Source organism: Accipiter gentilis, chromosome 12 (assembly GCF_929443795.1).
Source record: "Accipiter gentilis chromosome 12, bAccGen1.1, whole genome shotgun sequence".
Classification (NCBI taxonomy): domain Eukaryota; kingdom Metazoa; phylum Chordata; class Aves; order Accipitriformes; family Accipitridae; genus Astur; species Astur gentilis.
This window is the reverse complement of record NC_064891.1, coordinates 32,786,158-32,807,203: the sequence shown is the minus strand read 5'-3', so window position 1 is coordinate 32,807,203 and position 21,046 is coordinate 32,786,158. Positions and strand designations below refer to the sequence as shown.

The 21,046-nt window shown below is 40.4% G+C and overlaps 1 protein-coding gene across 1 annotated transcript; it reads left to right on the top strand.

Annotated features, from left to right (window-relative positions):
• The first annotated feature begins 964 nt into the window (after positions 1 to 964).
• On the top strand, positions 965 to 20,533 carry HADH (hydroxyacyl-CoA dehydrogenase). The gene is made up of 8 exons (XM_049815412.1): positions 965 to 1,150; positions 4,466 to 4,594; positions 6,080 to 6,237; positions 11,064 to 11,190; positions 14,083 to 14,172; positions 15,709 to 15,781; positions 18,899 to 19,015; positions 20,046 to 20,533. The coding sequence occupies exons 1-8, from the start codon at positions 1,001 to 1,003 to the stop codon at positions 20,162 to 20,164; spliced, it is 963 nt and encodes a 320-aa protein (XP_049671369.1). The 5' UTR covers positions 965 to 1,000; the 3' UTR covers positions 20,165 to 20,533.
• The last annotated feature ends 513 nt before the right edge of the window (positions 20,534 to 21,046 follow it).

The window sequence follows — 21,046 nt, the reverse complement described above, 5'->3', positions numbered from 1 at the left end:
ACAACTGGAGCGCTTGTGGGGAAGGAGTGGGTGTGAGCGCTGGTGTGTTGGGAGAGATGGACGCTTGGGAGTGCCAGCTGTGTGTGGAAATCCTGTGTCTTACACCCTGGAGTTAGACTGCAGGGAACTTGGCGCCGTGCTATTTTTTTAGGGAATTTCATTAACTACCTGCCGAGCTGTCGCTTGTGCGCACAAGGAGCAGTAACTGTGTTTGGGGAAGGGCTGTTTCCAGCAGCCGCTTACGGCTCCTGACTACTCTGCCGTCAGGTGAGGCTGAGTGAGGAAAGGGGGAATTTTTTGCATTGCGCTTTTGGTACAAAGTGCAGAGATACGAGAATACTCCGCCACTTTTGTTTGAAGAAAACAAGTTGCTTAATGTTTACCCCGATGCTGACTCAAGTAGAATACGCTGTAATTGCTGTGTTGTCAGCTGTTGCTGACTTGAAGTGCCGGTTGTTCTGGCAATGAAGGAATTAGATGGAAAATTTCAGTGGTCTGCATCTGGCGCGATTCAGCCATTAGTATTTATAAAGGAAGGATTTGATTTTTTTTTTTGTGTGTGGGTTGTTTTTTTTGGTTTACTGTATAGTTTGTGCTAGCCTGCAGATGAAATCCCCCTTTAGTTTGGAAACACTCTTACGGCGGACCGCTTCTGACATCGAGCCCATGAGCTGCTACAACGGACAGCGTGAATCTTTTGGAAGGAAACGCGGTGACCGCCGCCGCAAAGGGCAGGCAACGAGAGCGGCCTCTGCACCGCGCCTGCCGGGGGAGAACAGGATGAACCCCCTCCGGCAGGACTGCTGGCCCGCTGACCTTCCTCTTCCTACCCGACTCCCCTTAAGGAATCAAACGTGGCGAAGGTGAAGGAAGGAGTCAAAGCGCCTCCGCCCGGGCCCGGGGGCGGCCGCCACCGCCTCCCCGCACCTCCCCGGGGCGGAGCGCGGCGCTCGCCTCGCCTCGCCTCACCGCCGCCTCCCCTGCCTCCTCGCTCCCCGCCATGGCCTTCGCCACCCGCCACTTCGTGCGCGCCGCCGCCTCCTCCTCCTCCTCCTCCTCCTCCGCCGCCGCCACGGCGGCCGCCAAGAAACTGATCGTCAAACATGTGACGGTCATCGGCGGCGGCCTTATGGGCGCCGGCATCGCCCAGGTGAGCGCCGCCCGGCCCGGCAGCGGGGTGGGGGTGAGGGGAGGCGGCGGCGCCATGGCGGCCGTTGGGCGGCCGTTACTCGGCGCGTGCAGCGGGAGGGCCCCCCCCCCCCCCGCCTCCCCCGAGCCCGTTCGGGGCTGGCGCTCTGCTCCCTCAGAGGCTGCGCTGGTCCGGCCCGGCCCGGCCCGGCCCGGCCCTGAGGGAGCGTAGCCGCCGCTGAAGGCGGGAGCGGCGTTCGAAACACTACAGTTTGCGTTCAGGTTTCCCTCACGCGAGGCCTTCTTTTTCAGCCTGCGTCTGGGTGAGAAGCAGCGGAGCGGCGGCTTCTCGCCACCCTCCACCCCCGGCGGTGCCCGACGGCCCCCGGTCCGCAGCCCGGCCGGGCTGGAGCGTGGGCTGCGTCTCGCCCCGTGGGAGGCAGGCCGGGGAGGTAGCCCTTGCCGCGCCGCGGGTGTTCGTCGCCCCCCGAGGAGGAGGGCCGCAGCCGTTCTGCCGAGCTGGCAGGCTTCTGCGAATTTTGGCTTTATTGCTGCGGAGGAGGAGTGGAAAGCGTTGCTGCGCCGCCGCTGGGCGGCTGCTCGACTTTAAAACTTTTCTGTTCTCTCGCTGATCCGCGGCGCATCTTCGGGTCAGGCGAGAAGAACCAAGGTCGATGTTTTAAATGGTTTAGCGTGGTCCTTGAGACAACAGTGCGGACTGTTTATGAAACAGACGACGTGTCGTAACATTTGGAAAAATGTTGGTCCGAGAAAGAAGCTGCTACTAACTTGCCAAGGGAGCAGATCAAGCAACGTCTTGCAAGTTGCTAAAGTAGAATACGGCAGCTAAAATGACCATTTAGCCGTCGGTCACCTGCAGAATTATGAAGTGGTTAATCTTCAAATAGGACTTATTTTCCCACTGTTTAATCTCAGGCCTGTGGCTTTCGAGCTCATCTTTAGCTTGATAGATTTGGGACAGAAGACTGAGCGGTCCTGTCAGTGATTTAAGATTCAGACATTTACTTAATTCACAGAAAGAGCCCGTTGCCCAAGATACCGGGGTAGTTCACAGACTTCACAAAGAATAACTGAAGTACGCAGGTGGACCCAAGTGGAACCTGACAGTGAGGTTGGAATTCATAAATAGCAATTCTCCACTTTAATTAATTCATGGGTTTCCTTCTCAGAACTGAAGATTTCTCACGTTCCTGGCGAATCTCTGGCAGGAGGAATACAGGGGCTGTGGTTTTTTGCTAAGGAGTTACCTAGTTGTTTATTAACTTGTCTGGTAAAACCACTCCTTTCTACCTTGGTACTAAAGCTTGAGGTTTCCACTGAAGGAGCCATCAAAGAACAACTCTGACGAAAGTTGTTCTCATGTTTGAAGAAGGTGCACACTATGCAAAGGTTGTAATTCTGCAGGGAAAGTGAACTGATCTGCATATTCTGTTAGACTGCATGTTTTCAGAGAACAGCTTGTCAAGAGAAACATATCTGGTATTTGGCAGTAACAGGGGTTGTGGGTCTTCTACCACCGTTAAGGACCAGGGATTGTTTTGTTGACAGTCTGCCTCCAATTTCTCAATCCAAAATTATCTCAAAGCAGAGATGATTATAACACTTGAGTGGGGGCTTCTCTGTACCCTATTGATAAAGCTTTTCCTCCCTTTTAGAATTCTCAAGAAATTGTCTCTCTGCTTTCCTTGCTTTCTCACACTGTCAGGATAACCTAACCTCTGCTAAAACATATGGCTGAAAGCCAGGAGTTTGTAATTTCTGATTCTGCCACGTGAAAAGCACTTCTGTACGAGAAAAGCATTAACTGACTCCTCGGCGCTTTTGTGTTCTCATTGAGTATTCTTAAGATCATTGGATAGTAGAGGCTGTGCGAGCATGTGTTTGAATTGCAAAAGGAGACCATATGACCTTTTGCCTTTTTTCTTCTTTCCTGTCCATGTAAATATGGTAAGAATGAGGTGGGAAAAGGGAGACCTTAACTTTTCTAGGAGTTTTTTGCCAACTGGTCTGTGATGGTGTAATTGTAAATGGATAATCAGTGAAGCATCTCTTACAAATGTGCTTGGCATTGATTTTTCTTCTGAAGACTGGAGCGTCTTGCTTCACCATTGCTTTAACATCACAAGTGATCAGCAACAGATGAAGTGTTAAGAGTGCAAGTCCAAGCTTGGTTTCAATATTTTTTTTATGATTCAGTTGTTTTTATGAAACGGCCATAGTGAAAATTTTAAAAAATAGGAAAAAAAAAGATGGATAAAGAAATGTCCAGCTGCAGACTGACACTTGTTTAAAGCTGTACTGCTGCTGTCCAGAGGCAGTCTGGCATTTCTTTATTTTCTGGATTAGTGAGGCAACTTGGATGGGGATAGCACCATGCTTTTCTTCAGGAGATCTCTCTCTCTATTTTTCATTTCAGCTAGCTTTATAGGAGTAGGTGGTGTGGGCACAGGAGAATCTTAAGTCTCCAGGTGCAAGGTTAGATGTAAAAGTTTGCAGAAGGAAAGCTCCTAAGTTGTGTGGCTTTAAAACAGTCAGTGGAACCATGTTTTAACATCTGTTTTTCACAGTTATTATACTACTACTCTGTTAGTTCAAGAATTCTGAAAATGAAGATAGGCTGTTGCTAACTAACAAGAGCAACATAAATTAATGAGTAGTGAAGTAACAGATAATGAACAGCTGATTTTTAATAGGCTGTTGCAGTGTGAGAAAGTGACATATGTTTGAAATTAATTGAATACCAACCAAAAAGACAACCCAATAGTGCTGTCTGTAGCTGAGCCAGTGTTTGTACCAAGTACGTAGTAAGGAGAGTCCGCAGGCCGTTCAGGTCTGTGCAGAGTCCTGTAGTGGCAAACATTTCACTGCTGCATTATCGCCTTCCTATTGTTGCAGGGACATGCTCATGGCCTAACATCAGAGTTGTGTTACACTCTGTCCTGGGAACACAGGGTTAGCCATCCCTTATGCTACCCACTCACCCTGCCAGCATTCCAGTTTTGGTCTCCACAGCCCTTTTTCCTTACAAGATCCAAGGATCACAGCTAAGCCACTTGCTCTTTTCAAGACAGCTTGTTCTCTAGCCATAGCTGCAGAACTCAGCTGCCTCCAGGCACAGGTAGCATTCTGCAGACAGCTCGGGGGAGAAAATGGGTTTCTTTTTGCTTTTCCTTCAAGTTGTTTGAGACCTTTATCCCTTCTCCTCTGCCCCAACTGTGTGCAGGTTTTTACTGCCCCAACACAAATCTATGTACTTGGCTGTTTTATGATACTGCTGTTGAATCTTTTTTTTTTTTTTTTTTTTTTTAACTTTCAGGTTGCAGCAGCCAGTGGTCACACTGTGGTGTTAGTAGACCAGTCAGATGAAATCCTTAAAAAATCTACAAAAGGAATTGAAGAGAGTTTGAAGAGAGTGACAAAGAAGAAGTTTGCAGATAAGCCTGAGGTTGACATCTTCTTTATTCCTCTAGGAGAACTTAGGAGAATAAAAACTGCCATACTGAAGTTCTGATAATTGTTTACAGTTATACATTATAGAGTGTGTTAATATACTGGCTTAAAACTTTCTCCAGTGTGCTGAAGAACTTGGATTTTCTTTTTTTGATTCAGGGAGGTTGAAAGATGTCTTACCTTATTTTCTTTCCTTTGTAGACTTCAGCCTTGAGATAAAGATTTAAAACAACTTGGTGACCTTTTAAAACAGATGCTAAATGTGAAGTGGTGCCAAATTATTCATCCTAACTTAATAGCAAGCTATCTTTGAGTGCTTACCTGGGAATGCACCGATTTTGTCCAAAAGCAAATAGTAACAAAATTGTCTGAATACCTCTGTAAGGAGTCTCTCTGCCTGCCCCCCGCCCCCAGCCTTGGGCACAGGATTACTGCAAGGGAAAAGTTTAACTACCCTGGAGTAACATAAATTAGATGCATAAGATATTTTGCATTTACATTACTGAGTAAGGCTTACGTACAGCAAGTCACTCTGGAGCAGCTGATGCATCTAAATTTATATCGTAAGGGTTATTTGTGGCTATGCTTGTTTCTCTAAATTCCACAGCAGATTCAATTCTTCTTTTGATACATGTTAACTTATATAATATATACTGGTATTGATTACCAGCATGAATGATGCAGCAGACAAAGGAAATAAAAAAGGACTTGTTTGCATGAGGGAGTACAGAAGGAAAAATATAGTAATACCAGGATAACCAGAGCATACATACATAATTATGGGGGGGTCTTTTAATCCAAAAGAGAATTGTCCATATGATGCTTGTACTTTACATATGACATTATATTCTAGCATGTAGGTGTTTTTACTTGTACTGTGTCTCCATTTACCCTCGGTTCAAAGTCTTGCAGTTCTGTTTGATTTCTGTCCTCACAAACTATGTCAGTGATTGGCAGGTTTACTAGTCAGAAAACAGAATATTTTTTCCCCACGTATGCCCTGAAACTATAGTGAGTGTAGGCCATCTCATTTCCTGAAGTATTCGTGAACTAGCACATACCTGTTCATAGGAGTGAGACCAGATAATCACTGGATGAAAACAATGCAAAGGTTTGAAACTGGAAAAGTTCCTCTTTATGGAGGGCCAAGTCCAGGTTGTCTCAGAAACTACTGATTGATCAACCAGTTGTTCACTTAGACTCTTATGCTGATGGTTGGACTGCAGCAAAGTCTTCCTAAAAGAATGAATTGAAAGGTTTCCTATTTGCTTCAAAGCAGTTTTGATTGGCTAGGAAAATTTTGTCAGTGAAAGCATCGTATCTGTACATAGTTAGAACTTTCTCACTGATTTGAAAATGTGGCAGACTGCCTGAATTTTTGAGGGCTCCGAAACACTTCAGAGCACATAAGAGGATTTTTCATGTGAAAATAAATTAAATCATTGTAAATAGATATTGCAACTTCTTGGAAATGTTTCAGGCTGGTGTTGAGTTCATTGAGAAGACCTTAAAGAACCTCACAACAAGCACAGATGCAGTAGCAGTGGTCCACAGCACGGATCTGGTGATAGAAGCCATTGTGGAGAACCAGGAAATTAAAAATGAACTCTTCAAGAGGCTGGATAAGTTTGCTCCAGAGTATGTGTATTTTTCCTGTTACATTTTGAAACTTAGACCTTTGTATCTTCTGTTTTTATTCTTACACCGTTAGCTCTGCATTTTCTTAAGTGCTTTTCTTAGAAACAGGAGTTTTTCTCCCTTAGGCTAACTCCAGACTGTCATGTGGTATGGAATAGTTGTTATGCCAGGTGCATATGTTACAAACACTTTCAGGTGTATTCAGCAGGCTTATTTACTTGTTGCATTGCTTTGTTTGATGTGCTTCTGGGTATGTTTAGACATAAAGTTTGTCCATCTACTCAGCAAGTTCAAATCTAAATGCAAATGCACAACAATAGAATAAGCTTGTCCTGGTACATGTGGGGTATGGTTAATGTACATGTTCCCATATTTAAATAGGGAGTTGGGATGATAAAATATTTGTCGTCAGCATGCCTGGCATGAACAAGTTTTAAGAACTCTCAGCCTCTTAGCCGTAAGTCACAGTCAGCTCAACAATGACTTAAGTGAACTAAGTTTACTTTGTATTACAAGAGTTTGGAAATAGCTCATTGCTGGTTATTGTGTGTGAGGTAAAAATGTAAATAATTTCTTAACATGCACTCAGTTACTTACAGTCCCTGGAACTTTCTTTGAACTATATTTGATAACTGTTGGAAGTTACTGTTGAATTGTATCTAAACCAAAAAATGCTTTTAAGCCGAGCATGCAGTCTCAGAAACTTGATCTTTGTAATGGATGACTCGGGATCACAAGACCTTGACTGCGTGCAGGTTGAGGTATTAACTAGTACAGCTAAATCCAGGGGTATTGGCTAAGAGGTATTCTAGACTGTCTAACCAAAGAACTAGGCAAGCTGTGGCTTGAATGTAATGTCAAGGGAGAAAAGATGTTACCATTAGGTGAATTCAGCCTGGGGAGATTTTCAGGCTGTCTCATGAGGTCGGTAATCAAAATTACCTGGTACTTCCAAAACCAATAAATGATCACAAACAGCTGTGCATGGAGCACAGATTAACTTGCTGTTACCCTTAGTCTGACAGACAAAAGTAAGTAGCTGCCTTCGGCAATTACCAGGTACCTTGTCATGATTAGATTGTGCTTATTTTGTGAAAACAGACCATTGGTTGCCTGCCTCTTTGTCCATATTCAGCAGAGAAAGCTAATGAGCAAATTAGAGTTTACTAAATGGCACACTGTCTAGAACCAGTCAGCAAGGAAAGGTGGGCACAGGGACTTGGAACCTCATTTAATTATATGTATATTTGGAACAGCTGAGGCTATTTTTCGTAAGAGTGAGCTGTTTATAAGCATAGCTGCCTTGAAACATAAAATTTTACATTACAGAGTGTTAAAAAATACTGGGAGGTGTTCAGATATGCTCCTTCCTGTGGCAAAAGGCGTGGTTTTGCAGGGTTGGGAAAAATGACCTTAGACAAGAAGCCTTCCTTTTTAAGAGGAGAATTGGAAGTGATGATAAACATACGGATATCTTACCTGTAGGATAAAGAAAGGGAAGTGAATGGTGAAGAATATGGCTTGCAGTGTAGAAAGTCTAGATGAGAAGAAAGAAAAGCTAGTAAAATTGTGAAACTTGTAGCCAAGGGTTTAAAATATTAGCTATTAGATACAAAGGGTAATTTGTAATTATGTGAGGAGTATAGAGTTGCAGATCATGTGAGTAGCATGGGGAAAGGCAGAAATGTCTCATGAGTGTTTTTCTGTGCATTAGAAGGAAGCAGTAGGCTTTATGCATCCTGCATAGCACTGCGAAGAAATGGAAAGCTCTCCCTGTCAGCCCAGGCGTCCTACAGCCTTTGCTAAGATTGAACATTTCAAAATCTCTAAAACCATTACATGGACTAACTGTTGCATCAGCTTAATGGGGGTGGTGGACTTGTGGGTGATTGGTAACAAAGACAAGCTTTGTTTAAAGATAGTTTTGAGTCTCCGGAGAAGCTCTGCTTCTGTGGGGCCCTGGGCGTCGATGGCACTGTGAAGTGTATGTTACAGGCAGAGATCACGAAAGACTAGCCGCCTGAGGAGGGGGAACTTGTCTTAATTCAAATTTCAGGACTAAGCGCAGGGGTAGCTGATGGAAACGTAAGTGGCTGTGTATTACAGTTGCTAAAACAAGGTGATGAACTATGCCTTTGGAACATGAGCTGTGTGAAACCATGCGTTTTTCTTTTGTACTGTATCCCATGTCTCGATTTCCTCAGCTGCAACAGCTACATGTTTGTCTCCCATATTTGCACTATGATGACTTCTCCCGTGAAGATAAAGTCTGGGGACAGCACAAAACCAAAGCATTGCATTAAAAAACGAAAACGTGATTAACTTACTTCCTCTTCCTTTTTCTCTATAAAAGAACTATAATTCCTCTGAAAGTGGATCTGTAAGTGGAGGGGGGTGGGCAAGCTATTCTTTATTGAGAGAAGTTTTGTTCGGAGGTGGAGAGTGAATTTCCTTTAAGTTTTCAGAGAAAATGTAATGAGCTGGGACAGTTTGGCAACCCTAGAGAGCATTGGGAACTCGGGGTATTCCTCATCTGGGTAACTGTCCAGGTGAAATGCTCAGTGCTGTTTCTTGGATGCCATCAGTCTGAGAGTGTAGTGGTTTATGTTCTTAGAGCTTTGCAAAATTGCTTGTGTATGTTACATTCCTCTCTGTTATATACTCATCCTCCTAATACGGTAATTGTTTTACTGTGTTACATGGTCACAGTCTTTAGAGCAGGCGATAAAAGTATTGCTACCCACTCTTCAATTCTGTTTTCCGTTTCTTGAATTGAATCAGTCTCACATTTCCATTTTGAAAAGGTCAGACTAGGGTTTTTGTAGAATATCCCCACATTCCTTTTGAGTTTTAGGCCTTTAAACACTGCAGTGTTTTTCTAAACAGGATCATAATGAACATGACAGAAGAATTTCTGGGTATCCTCTTTAAGAGCTCTTGCCTGCTTGCTTTCTGTTTATTTCTGGGTGGTGGGAATGCCTGTCAACATCTCTTGGTCTAGGATTTATCCTCAGATGTGGAAACTCAGCTAGGAGCTGGCCAGTGGTTAGGAACTGTTCAGTGTGTTAGAATCGGTGTGTTATAAAACTGTTACAACAGAAGTGTTGTTCAGTGTTCACGGAGCTGGACTGTAAGAGTCAGTGTTATTGAAATGGTATGATTCCCTTGTGTTGGGCTCTGTTTTTAATGTCTTCCCATGACCCACTAGATGGCACCAAGAGAAAGCACACTGGTGCCTGGAAAAGCATCACTAGGGCTTCACTAGTACTGTTGCTTTCAAAGGCCTTCCAACTCTGCTCTCATGTGAAGCATGCATTATGTAGTTCTAAGTCAGAGGGGCATGAAAATTCTATTTTAAACCCAATTTAAATCCATTGGTTGGTCAGAGCAGAAAGTGTAAATAAAATGGCCTTGTACAAAATACAAATTTAATGCTTTTTTTCTCGAGGCTCTATGTTTGTGTGAGGCTACAGTATTCACCCGCAGAAGCGATGCTGAGGTACAATCTCATACTTTTAAGTGAACCCAGATATAAACCTCGCAATGTTTACATCTCACAAATCGATGTGCTTAATTTTTATATGAATCTTTGTATACAGCGGCAGATTTTCAGTGGTGATAAGTATCTTTTTGGATCCATTGATCTTGCAAGGTCAAAACTATGAAATGTAGAATACTCTTTTTAGTACCCCACCTCAGAACAATATAAGGCCCACTTTATGGTGGGGAAATAGCAAAAGAATATTTGTAAGATGTGTAAACAGGAATTTTCAGAATTTTTTTATTTCCTTCTCCCTAACAAATTCTCAAAAACTGAGAAAACATAATAAAAAATGAAAATCAGTGTGGGTCTTTTTTATCCCCAAATGTTTTCTTTTAATGCCACTATAAGATGTCCCCACAACTTGGACATAACTTTTCTGAAAGCTCTGTTGTGAAGCTCAATTACATCTTAGTGAAATGTAAGCAAAATACCAATATAGATTAACATTTGTTGAGTCTGGTAGGATGACTTTTTGAAAGGTCAGTATGATACAGCCCAGAGTGGAAGGTAGGGCTTCATCTCTAATTTAGTTTCAGACTTTTGTGGTTTGAAGAAAAAGCCATTTCTGTAAGTTTTCGTTGCGATGTCAGTATAGCAGTGTTGTTGAGGTTCTGAGGTATTTCTGGGGAAAAAAATAACCAAAAACATTATAAACTTCAATTTATAAATCTGATTTATGTCTGGAAAAGGACTTCATCTTTTGTCTTAAAATTCTTGTGATTTTGTGTATCCTTTGCAGTGTCCTGTGCATGGCAGTTTTTATCTTTTCTCAGTTTTTTTCCATCAGCTCTTTGCTTTGGTGGTAGGCTTGCTCATCACATCTACCATTGATCACTATAAAAAATAAAAAAAAATTCCAAATTTTTCTTAAGGCTCCAAAGTGCATTTTTGACGTGGCAAACAATTGGATTTTCATAGATGTGTAAATGTTAACAATAAAAAAACACCATTAGGCTTCCAGGGCTGCTGAAGGAATTACCTGGAATAGATTTGGGGGAGTTAACAAAATTTTTCCACTTACAGAGTCTTTTTTTCTGTCACCTGTAATATAAGTATTCAACATGCTTATTCGCAAGTCAGAAACTCTCACAGCCCTTCCAGTGGTTACGTCGTCATTGCTGTACTTGTACCTCAGGAAAAAGACCATGATAATCTGCAGGGATGTTTCTGAGAATTCTGTGGATGGTTAGCCAATGGATATCTATTTATGTTTAGTGCACCAGCCTCCTACTGTCAGAAAAATTGCTGTCCTGTATGCAACCCATATGTTTCTTTTTTCCAGGCATACGATATTTGCGAGCAACACCTCATCCTTGCAAATCACGCAGTTGGCTAACTCAACCACCAGGCAGGACCGATTTGGTGGTCTCCATTTCTTCAATCCTGTGCCAATGATGAAGCTCGTGGAGGTAAGTGTCTTATCACCATAATAACCGCTGTAGCACAGCAATGCAATTGTCATCACTGGGAATTAAGTTAGATGAAAGAGTAGATCTCAGTTTGCAGCTTTTCTGATATGGAATGAGCTACTGCTAGTGATAAGAGGGGGGTGCAGTCTCTGTTGAGGGGCAGGTTGAAGAGGCAGAGGTAACTCCTTCAGTCTTGAGGCTCCGAAGTTTTCCACTGAACTGCCAACAGAGGTGCTGTTTATAGTGATCATTTCAGGCATGCAGGCAAGCTGATTAGTAAGAACTACTGACAGCTTAAAATCATCTGATGAGGCTGACAGAGGAATTTGGTTGTTACCGGTGCAGAAATTGATAGAAAATGATGAGAGATGAAATCTTACTGCCTTGTGACTTTTGAAACAAAGTCAGTCATGTTTGTTTCAATGTTCCAGATGATTTGTCTGGAAGTGTTACAGTATTTCCCAGTGTTCAAGGAAGTGTAAAACCAAGTTTCTACATAACTCTTCAGACGTCTTTTCTAAACATAGTCTCATTGGCTACATTGTGCAATTTTTGATAATACTGCAATGCAGAGCAGAATAAGAAATAATCTGATACAAGGCTTTATCTGTGCCTCCAAAGTAAAGGTCACATTGCAGAAAAAATGACAGGTCTCTTTTCTCCTTTTTCTCACATTCCCCCATTATGGCTGACCTTGATCAGCTAGAACTTATAAACTCTTGAGTAAGTGAAAATAAACTTTGCATTTTGGCCACTCTGCCCCAAAATGTTTCATGTACTTTGTGCCCTTAAATGCTGTAAATCTTTTTCCTCTGTCCCACAAGGGATTAGTTCTAGTATTGCTTTGGTGACAAGCACTTCAAATATGTTGTGCCTGCCTTTTGAACTCCTGAGATTCACTTTATTATGTTTTTTGCTTGTTTCTCATTAAAATGCATAAGATGCAGTTACTTGCTCTGTGTCTTTGAATGTATCATTCTCTTACTCCCCTTTTTGAACTGTTTGAACCTTTTGGCTGAAATTAACAAATTTGATTTGGAGTATGGTTGTCTGGTGAGGGCTCGAACACTTGCAGATTCTCTCTCACTAACTTCTGTAGCCATGTGGATTTTTTGTTTTTAGTTTAATATTGCATCCTGTATATTGTGACTAAACGCTTTGGGGAATGTTGTAAGAAGGAAAGGGAGGAATTTTGTAGGTGGTGTCAGAGGTAACGGAAATCTTTAGCATAATTCCTTAGGCTCACGTTGGCTTTATTGATTTCTGTGCTAAGAACTACTTGTTGGCAGTAATTTTTCTCTATGGATGAAATGTTCTATGCCTTGTCTCAAGCCTAAAACAAATCATAGTCTAGAAACCTAAACTAAGCCTCTGTGAGATTTGAAAAATGCAGAAGATATCTGGCATTGTTTGTAAAAAAACAAAAGAGAGCCATCCATGTCTGAGTGCTGTGGTCAATCTTTATAATTTGTGGGGCTTTTTCACCTGACTTATGAATGTCCTACCCCAGAGTCACTCTAGTTGATGAGTGGTATTTGAAGAACTTCGAAACACAAAATCTGTGCTTTCAGTGACTTGATCTTGAAAGGTGCCAATATTAGTAAATAAATACACTTTGTAAAGCCTTGCTTTTGTTTCAGAACTACTGCTGTAAATCAGGATTGGCATTAACACTGTAGAACAACATTTTCTATGTAAAACAGATGTTTCAGTTTGAATAATCCGGGGAAAATCAAGAGACTCGCCAAAACTATGAAAGATATTACTGAAATTGCCGGTCATCTGTCATGGAAGCTGTCCTTCATGGGTCACAAATCTGCAGTCCCTTTGAGTCTTATCTGCTCTTTTCGTAGATTGTTGATCTCATGCTCAGAAGCACATAGCTTTGAGGGGATTTCTTTCTCTAATAATCCAAAAGGCTGGTGCTAATGTTTCAAAATTCTGAAGTGTATATTAAAAACTCATTCCTGAAACTGTTGCAGTCTTACGTAAGCATCTCAGATATTTTTATCTAATATCAAAGAACACTATTTTTCTTCTGCTGAGAAACAAGCCTTTTGCTCAGTCGTTAACTCTTTTTTTGTGTTGGCCTTATGTCAGTCTTTAGGATGGGGGGAAATCTCTGTGTGACTTAATTGTATGAACAAGGTGGTCAGCCTTAACTGCTTATGTATTGCAGTTTTCAGTTACTGCACATGGAGATCAGTTTCAACACAAATATCATAACCCATTCAGCTTCTGCAAGTCTCTTTTTTTTATTCTTTTTTTGGTGGGGTGGTGTTAGGTCTTTAATAAATGGCTTAATGCATCCCAACTCCAGTGAAGTATAGAAAATACTACATGTGACAAAAGACTCAGTTGTGAAGAAAATCAACATGGAAACATACTACTCAAAAGCTAAGAGGCTGTCACAAATTTGAAAGAGATTTTAAATTTTGTTTAGAATTAAATGTCAGTTTACATTGGGCACAGGGTAGATGTTACAACCCTTTATATCAGGAAATATGTCTGTTAATGTAGTTCTCTAAAGTGAAGCCATCGTGTTTCCCAAGGCGACAGAGACTATGTAGCTTTTAAAGTTGTTTTGTTATCCTGTAATCTCTAAATACGATTTCAAACGATGGTCCCTTTTACCATATGTACTGGCTGAGTGGGAAAGTGTCTTAAAGAAACACATACTTTCAAAATATGCAAAATGCTGTATCTATCTTTAAAATAGATTTTTGTGTCTGTTAACATATATATCCACCAAAATTGTTTTTTGCAAAACAAATGTTTTGTGAATTTCTGGAATAGTGTTCTGGATTACAGTTTAATCATTGCTGTACTGGTAAATGAGAGAGATTCTGCTCATAAATGTGCTTACGCTCTCCCTACCTTCCCTCTGCCCAGGTCATCAAGACTCCAATGACCAGCCAAAAGACTTTTGAATCGCTTGTGGATTTCAGTAAAGCAGTAGGAAAGAGTCCTGTCAGTTGTAAGGTGAGTACATTTTGATTGATAGTGTTCAGAAGGTCTCTGCTTGAAAACTGTTAATTTTAAGGTGGTAGGTTTTAGTAGATGTAAGAGGACTTCAGGAATTTCCAGGCTGCTTTTTGTCCAGTTTCTCTTCCCTATTAAAAGCATTTTGACAAAGAAAACACCCACATTTACCACAAATTCCTCAAAGTAGAGTGACTCTAGACATCTTGTCTAGAGCAGCAAAACTCAGTAAGTATCAGGGTTTACAGTTTTTGGTTTTTCTTTTCCAGTCCTTGAGAAGCCTGGACTGTAGAGCTTAAGCAGGAGCTCATCTTTAGCCATGCTAGGGACAAGACTGCTACCTCTTGTATTGTGAGGCAGTTGGATGAATCCTCCATGGTGTGTGCTCATTGCAAGTTTTTCTTAAGACTGCAGTAACTAGGCCCATATTAATCTTCATTGCTTCGTAACTTTGGGGTTTTTTTCTCTAGAGGAACACCCCACTTCCTGAGCACACTTTTTCCAAATCCATTAACTTGTGGTCTGGGTAGCTTTATGCAAGCTGTTGCCTTGAGTTTCAGAGCCCCCAGGAGACATTTGATCATAAAAAGAAGGGCCTGCGATCTGGTAGTCACCAGTAATTCAGTGTCTGGATGCTGGACTCTTAATTCTGGCTGTACTGCTAAATTGCTTTATGGCCTTAGTTGACTTTTTTCCAGTTTCTGTTGCGGTTTTGCAGTATGTAATGTGCAGAATATATGATGAATTGTTGTTATAAATTAGCTTGGGTAGAGGGTAATGCAGTCTCCATGTATGAACCCTTCCCCCCCACCACCCCCCCCCTAAATTCCCATTTGTAGAAGAAAAGTTGCTTGGAATTCTCTGGACTAAATATTGCGATAAAATGGAATGAACAATAAGCATCTGAAACAGTAGTAGTATATGAAATAATACTTATTTGCAAAGCTCTTTCTCTTTGTATTTTTTATTTTGATTAAGCTTGTGTAAAAGAAGTTATCAGTCTGTTATCTTCTTCTGACAGCGCGTATCTTATCTTTTCATTGATAGCATTGGTGTTTGCTATTGAAGTGATCCTAACTTTCGAAAGCATGGTATACCAGTGTGCACTGGGGGAAAAGCAGACTGTTTAGCTAGGAGTGTTTCTAGTAGTGAACACACAAAAAAACCAAAAAAACTGTTAGAGAAGAACTGCTCTTCTCGTATCCTTTCAGGAAATTATATCGGCAGAATTTTGCAAAGAAAAAGTATTTGCTGGCTGGCCACATTAAATTGTTTTAAGATTAACTGAGCTGCGCTTGTAGTAGTCTTACTGTTCTCAGTCATGATGAATGTTTATATGCCATTCCTTTTTTGTGAAATTCATCTTTTGTGTTTTAATAATGAGCAGATAAATCATATGAAAATGCAGTTTAGAGAGTACCAGAAGTTGATGATTCAATAAGTGTCTTCATCCACTTGTTTAATTTTTCATGTAGCATTTTGAGTGTAGTACTGGTAAAGAATGTTTATTTAGAATCCCTTTTTTTCTTTTCACAGGATACTCCAGGGTTTATTGTAAACCGTCTCTTGGTGCCATATATGATGGAAGCTGTTCGACTTTTTGAGAGAGGTACTTGTTGGGATATTGACTGCAGGGAATGTTGACAAGTAACACTGCTAAATGTTATATGCCTTCGGAAGAGCCTTGGGATTTCCTCAGAACTTTCAGACCTTAAAGGCTGGAAGTGAATAGTGAACATCAAATATGAGCCAATACGTATAGTTGGAAAGGCCTTGTCTTCACTTTGAAATGTCAGTGTGTGCAGAGTCAGAAGGTACTAGTTACTTGTGTGGGAAATTTCTTGTGGTGGAAAATGTTTCTGGTTTGGAGACTACAAGGTGAGTGTAGTGACATTGTAAAAATATCCTCTGCCAACTAATCAGGAACCTCCCTCTATCCATCCCAAGAGACGTTCATTAAAGTGGTTGAAAATCCCATAATAGGACCATTAGCAAAGTTCTCCTGAGTTCACTTATATTGGACTTGTGAAATTTTCAGGTGAGGTAAGTAGTATAATACTCAGTGTCACACTACGGTACTGGCATACAAGTGATTTGGGCTCAACTACTGCCCCGTGAAACCTCCTGTTCCTCTTCTATGTCCTTTTTTAGAAATAGGTTCTTTAGGAACTCCCATCTCACTGCTGGTCTCTTTTACATTAATACTGAGGGTAAGTAGAAATAATCATGAATCCCCAAAGAAACACAAAATTTTTCAAAGCATTGATAATTGTTTTGAAAAGGAAACAAGCCAATAATGTAGTGGATAAAGAGGAAATTACGGAGTATAATTGCTTTTATTTCAAGTGCTCTGCTCATAGCTCCATGCTACTAAGAATGTCATTTGAAACATTTTGTTTTTGAAATCACTGCTTTTCTACAGATGAAAGCACTCCATCATCTGGATTCCACCAAATATGCTTTAAATATTAAAAATCTCTTTTATAGCACATGGAAGGGATGGTTTGATCTCCAGAAAAAAAATATAAACCAACACTTCTTGTTTATCCATCAACAGATGTACCTAGTTACATCTCAAAGGGAGAAAAGAGCGAATTTAGTGACTTGAAAGGCAAAGGAGTGCAATGCAAGGGGGCATTATTCTCTCAGAAGAAGGCATAACTTTAAATAAAGTGTATGGGTGTTCCAGTGTGTGTAAAAAGAGTTGCTTTTGTTAAGTGACATATATCATTATACATATTTCAGGAGACAATAGAACTTTTAATTAAATGTAGAAGAAAACAGTCACTTGAGATTGTATGTTGAAATTGACTGTTTTCTGCCTAAGCAAAACACTGTTTTGATTTAATCTTTATTCTGTTTGTATTTTGTTCAACAGTGTGATATTTCCAAACTTGTTAAAGTTCATTTATGAATTTTTAACTCTAATGAAATCTATTTTAAAAGCTGGTTAATGTTTTGAAAAGCCTGGTGGCCGTCTCCTAATTCATTTTTTCCATTGAATCAGGTTAAATTTTTATCATATCCTTTGCACTAAATCTCAGAGTAGACACTTGAGCCAGATTGTCATCCACTTTAATATGGAATTTGGTCGTCTTTTTCTTGGCAACTCCAAGCACTGAAATACCATTTTATTGGGTCAGTCCTTGAGTCTTTATTTATACAAAATCTCCTTGGGTTAAACGTGCGCTTTTGCATAGACAAAATACCTTTAGTATGTTAACAGTGATTTAAACAGGGGGCGTGTTATAAATATTAATGTATGGTGGTCTGTACTGCCCTATTCTTAGTGGAAAACCAAAAAAAGCAGTCAGTCAAGTTTCTATGGAAGTCTGCTTTATACAAAGAGACTAGTATGAACTAGGGGTACAACCCTTGTTTGCCCTTTTAGTATTTTTAATTGTATTGTAACACAACCGTATACTGTCAGGTGGCCAAGTCCCAAGTTTGACAAAGTGGGACAAATCTGTTGATAAAAGAAATATGTACATCTGCATCAACTTCAAATGAGTTGAGGATTTACATGTGTTTGAATTTGGGGAACTGAACTTATGTTAGAGTTAAGTAAGGCTAGTTTTCCCAGTTTCTCAGAAGTAAAATGTGGTTTAAAAAAAAAATTGTCAGCTTTAAAGTGTAAAAGGAGATATATAAAACTTATGACTTCATACAGAACTTTCACGGAAGTTGTTGCCTTTACAAGAGACTTTGAAAATTTATTTCTAAGATTCTCTGATCTTAGGTTTATAAATTGCATAGGCTATGTCTGCCAAGCTTTTGGACACCCTGAATGCTTGTACGCATTGAGCATGGAGGTTACTTAACAAGTACCTCTGGGGTTTGTTTAACTTCATCCTTTTTATAGGATCTGCAAAGAAGTGCACTGCCTTTATCAAAATATGTATTAGAAATAAGCAGTAAAGGTGCATCTGCTCTCATGACACTATAAAATATGAATTCCCAGCAAAAGAATGAAGTGAACATTAACTGTGACAATGGGGCAATGCAGGACTTGTATTTTTAAAGGCACAGACTGAAGTAGAAGTAACAAATTTGTGATAATTTTGATTATTTTTTTTTAATAATTTTGGAGTTCACAAATTTAACTGCACCTGCACAGGCTCTTCAGGTCACTCTGATCTGCCATCTCTGATGCTGATGGATATCCTTCAGTGAAAGCTGCTGTAACTAAGCATGTTACTCAACTGCTACTGCTTTCTCCCCATGCCTGCGTTGGCCATCATCTGGGTATCACTTGTTTTCTGGCTGTTTTAAAGTAAGGGTAGCTCTGTCGCATGCATCGTTCAAAAGCTGCTGATGATCTCATGAAGCTGAAATTGAGATCTTTTCTTACTTAAACTATTCAGCTGCCTCTAAAAGAAGCTGTTGATTCTTCATAGTGACCAATTCTTCCTCTAGTCTTTCTGACAGTTTGAGCACAGTAGCTGTGGCTCCATCAGTAGCATAGTGATCTATATTGAAATGCAAGAGGAAGCTCGAAAAATGGAAAGCAGGCCTGCAGGGCTTTTTTTTGTGTGTGTGTGTGAGAGAGATTCAGCTTTATACTCCAGCTGAGTATGCTGACTCCAGTTTTTGCGGTTCTGAAACGTGCAGAGATTTCTGTGAAGAGCTTCACCCGGGTGAAATAACACCCTGTTAATTATTTATAAGTGGTGCCAAGTAGATGCGGAATCTTCTCTGTTCATCAAACTGTCAATCTTTTCTCTAGGAGATGCATCAAAGGAAGATATTGATGTTGCTATGAAGCTTGGGGCTGGCTATCCCATGGGTCCATTTGAACTGCTGGACTATGTTGGGTTGGATACCAGTAAATACATTATAGATGGTACTGCATACTTATTTTCTTCTATTTTCCCCCTTTTTAGCTAAACTGTAGGTGAATGTTCTAATGAAAATCTGACTCTTAAATTAGTTTGAACAAAATGTTTATGGCATAGCCTTTTAACTGCTGAGGAGAAAGGAATGAGAATTCAGCTCAGAATGCTGTATGAGTACAGTGTTTGTATTGTATGCCTGTAGCCTATGTACATGGGGACAGAACAGTGGTGGTTTTGCTGACTTCATCAAGTTCCAGTGGACAATAACAATAATATTAGTGGAACTTTATAAAGAATCAGTGGGAGGAGAGACATGTACTGGAGGCAAGAAATTCTGATGAAAAGCAACAAATATTGACACTCCCTATCCTTTTTCTGCCAGCCATGTTTTCATTCTCAGTTAATAGAAAACCCAGCAAATACCCTAAAAGGTGCAAGTATACCATGTCCCTTTCACTTCAGTTGATAAGTGGATGAATGACAGTACAATAAGAAAAAAAAATAATTGGAGACGGCTTGTTGATGATTGTTGTATTATTTTGAATGAGCAGCTTAAATATTCTCCAAGGCTGAATGTCGCTTTCAGAATGGCATCTTCCATGAAACCTCTTCTGCTTTTAGCTGGTACTGTGGAGTAGTGTTGTATTGTTCTGACTGTCTTTTGCAGGTAGAAATTCAACTTGGAATTTCTTTCTACTTGAATTTCTTTTCAGCACAGCCTCTGTTTTATTTCCTTGTACTTAACTATATTCTAAAAGTTCTTAATTTTTTTTGAAGTATTAAAAATCAGTCATGGACATTATAAGGTGTTCAGAGTAGACTACACCTAAAGACTAATTGCTAGATTTGCTCATAATCATCAGTACTGGTCAGTGCTTTATGAAGCTGTATTGAAGGATCTTAGAGAGTCTAGAATAAGTTCCAAACTTCCTTCAGTTTTCTGACCTCTTAACATTTTTCTGAGGAGATGCAGATCTCTATTATCTTTGCATATAAAGAAAACTGTTACTAATTCATCCACTTCATTTCTTCCACCAGGATGGCATTCATTAGAGCCCAACAATCCTCTTTTTGCACCCAGCCCACTTCTGAATAAACTGGTAGAAGAAAAGAAGCTGGGTAAGAAGACTGGAGAAGGATTTTACAAATACAACTGAACTCCAAAGCTCGAGAGGTGTTAAACTATCTGTGTATGCTATTCAGCATTGCCATATAACAGATGAATTCTGTTTAAACCTTCCCAAGGATGGCAGAAGCTGCATTTAGAACATAACCCGCCTCTGAACGGAGTGATTGCACTAGTTAACTATTTCTCTGGTGGAAGCTTGATTTAGTAGATTATTTTTTTTCTTACAATTCTGAAAAGCTTTATATGTACAGTGCCTTCATGCAAATGTTGATTTTTCAGGTGCAGGACAGAATGATGAGTGAATTTATGTATTTGAAACATTATTATATTAATCAGAAAAATCCTAAAAATAACCGCACTTTATCAAAAATAAAATTTTCAACAGTTCTGTATTGAATGTCATGGCTTGCAGTTGATGTACTTGGTTGTAGTCCACTGGGTGGCAGTCTCTTTTCACTGTGGCAAGTGTAGCAACTGAAAGGCAGTAAGTTGTTTTGTTAGGATTTTTCTTAAGTGCAGTGCTAATCTGTAGGTGGAAATTACAGTGCCCTGAACAATAATTTTTTGGATGTCATATTGTTTAGAGGAAAAAAATCCTGCAATGGCAGGCTGTCACCTGGACAGAAGGTTCCCAATACAGCATTTAAAAGCAGAACTTACGATTGTAGTGGGGTTTTCTGGTATTTTCAATTACCAGTTGAGGGCCTCCTTTTGCTAGATGCTGTAGAAACATAATGAAGGGGTAGTTTCTATTCTGAAGGGCCTAATATATAGATTTGATTTTTATTAACTAAGCTAGGAAGCTGGTGACAGCTAGAATCCTGTAAATTGGCTTTTTTTACTGGCTGTTCATTTTAAGTGTCATTTTTACACACTACACTGCTACTGTAGTTGAGTACTTCAGAGGATT

What these genes read in the sequence shown, in the direction of transcription:
- HADH (XM_049815412.1), top strand. Translation starts at nt 1,001, where the DNA reads ATGGCCTTCGCCACCCGCCACTTCGTGCGCGCCGCCGCCTCCTCCTCC. An exon ending in CAATGATGAAGCTCGTGGAG is followed by an intron (nt 11,191 to 14,082) that starts GTAAGTGTCTTA and finishes CCCTCTGCCCAG; the next exon opens with GTCATCAAGACTCCAATGAC. An exon ending in TGTTCGACTTTTTGAGAGAG is followed by an intron (nt 15,782 to 18,898) that starts GTACTTGTTGGG and finishes TCTTTTCTCTAG; the next exon opens with GAGATGCATCAAAGGAAGAT.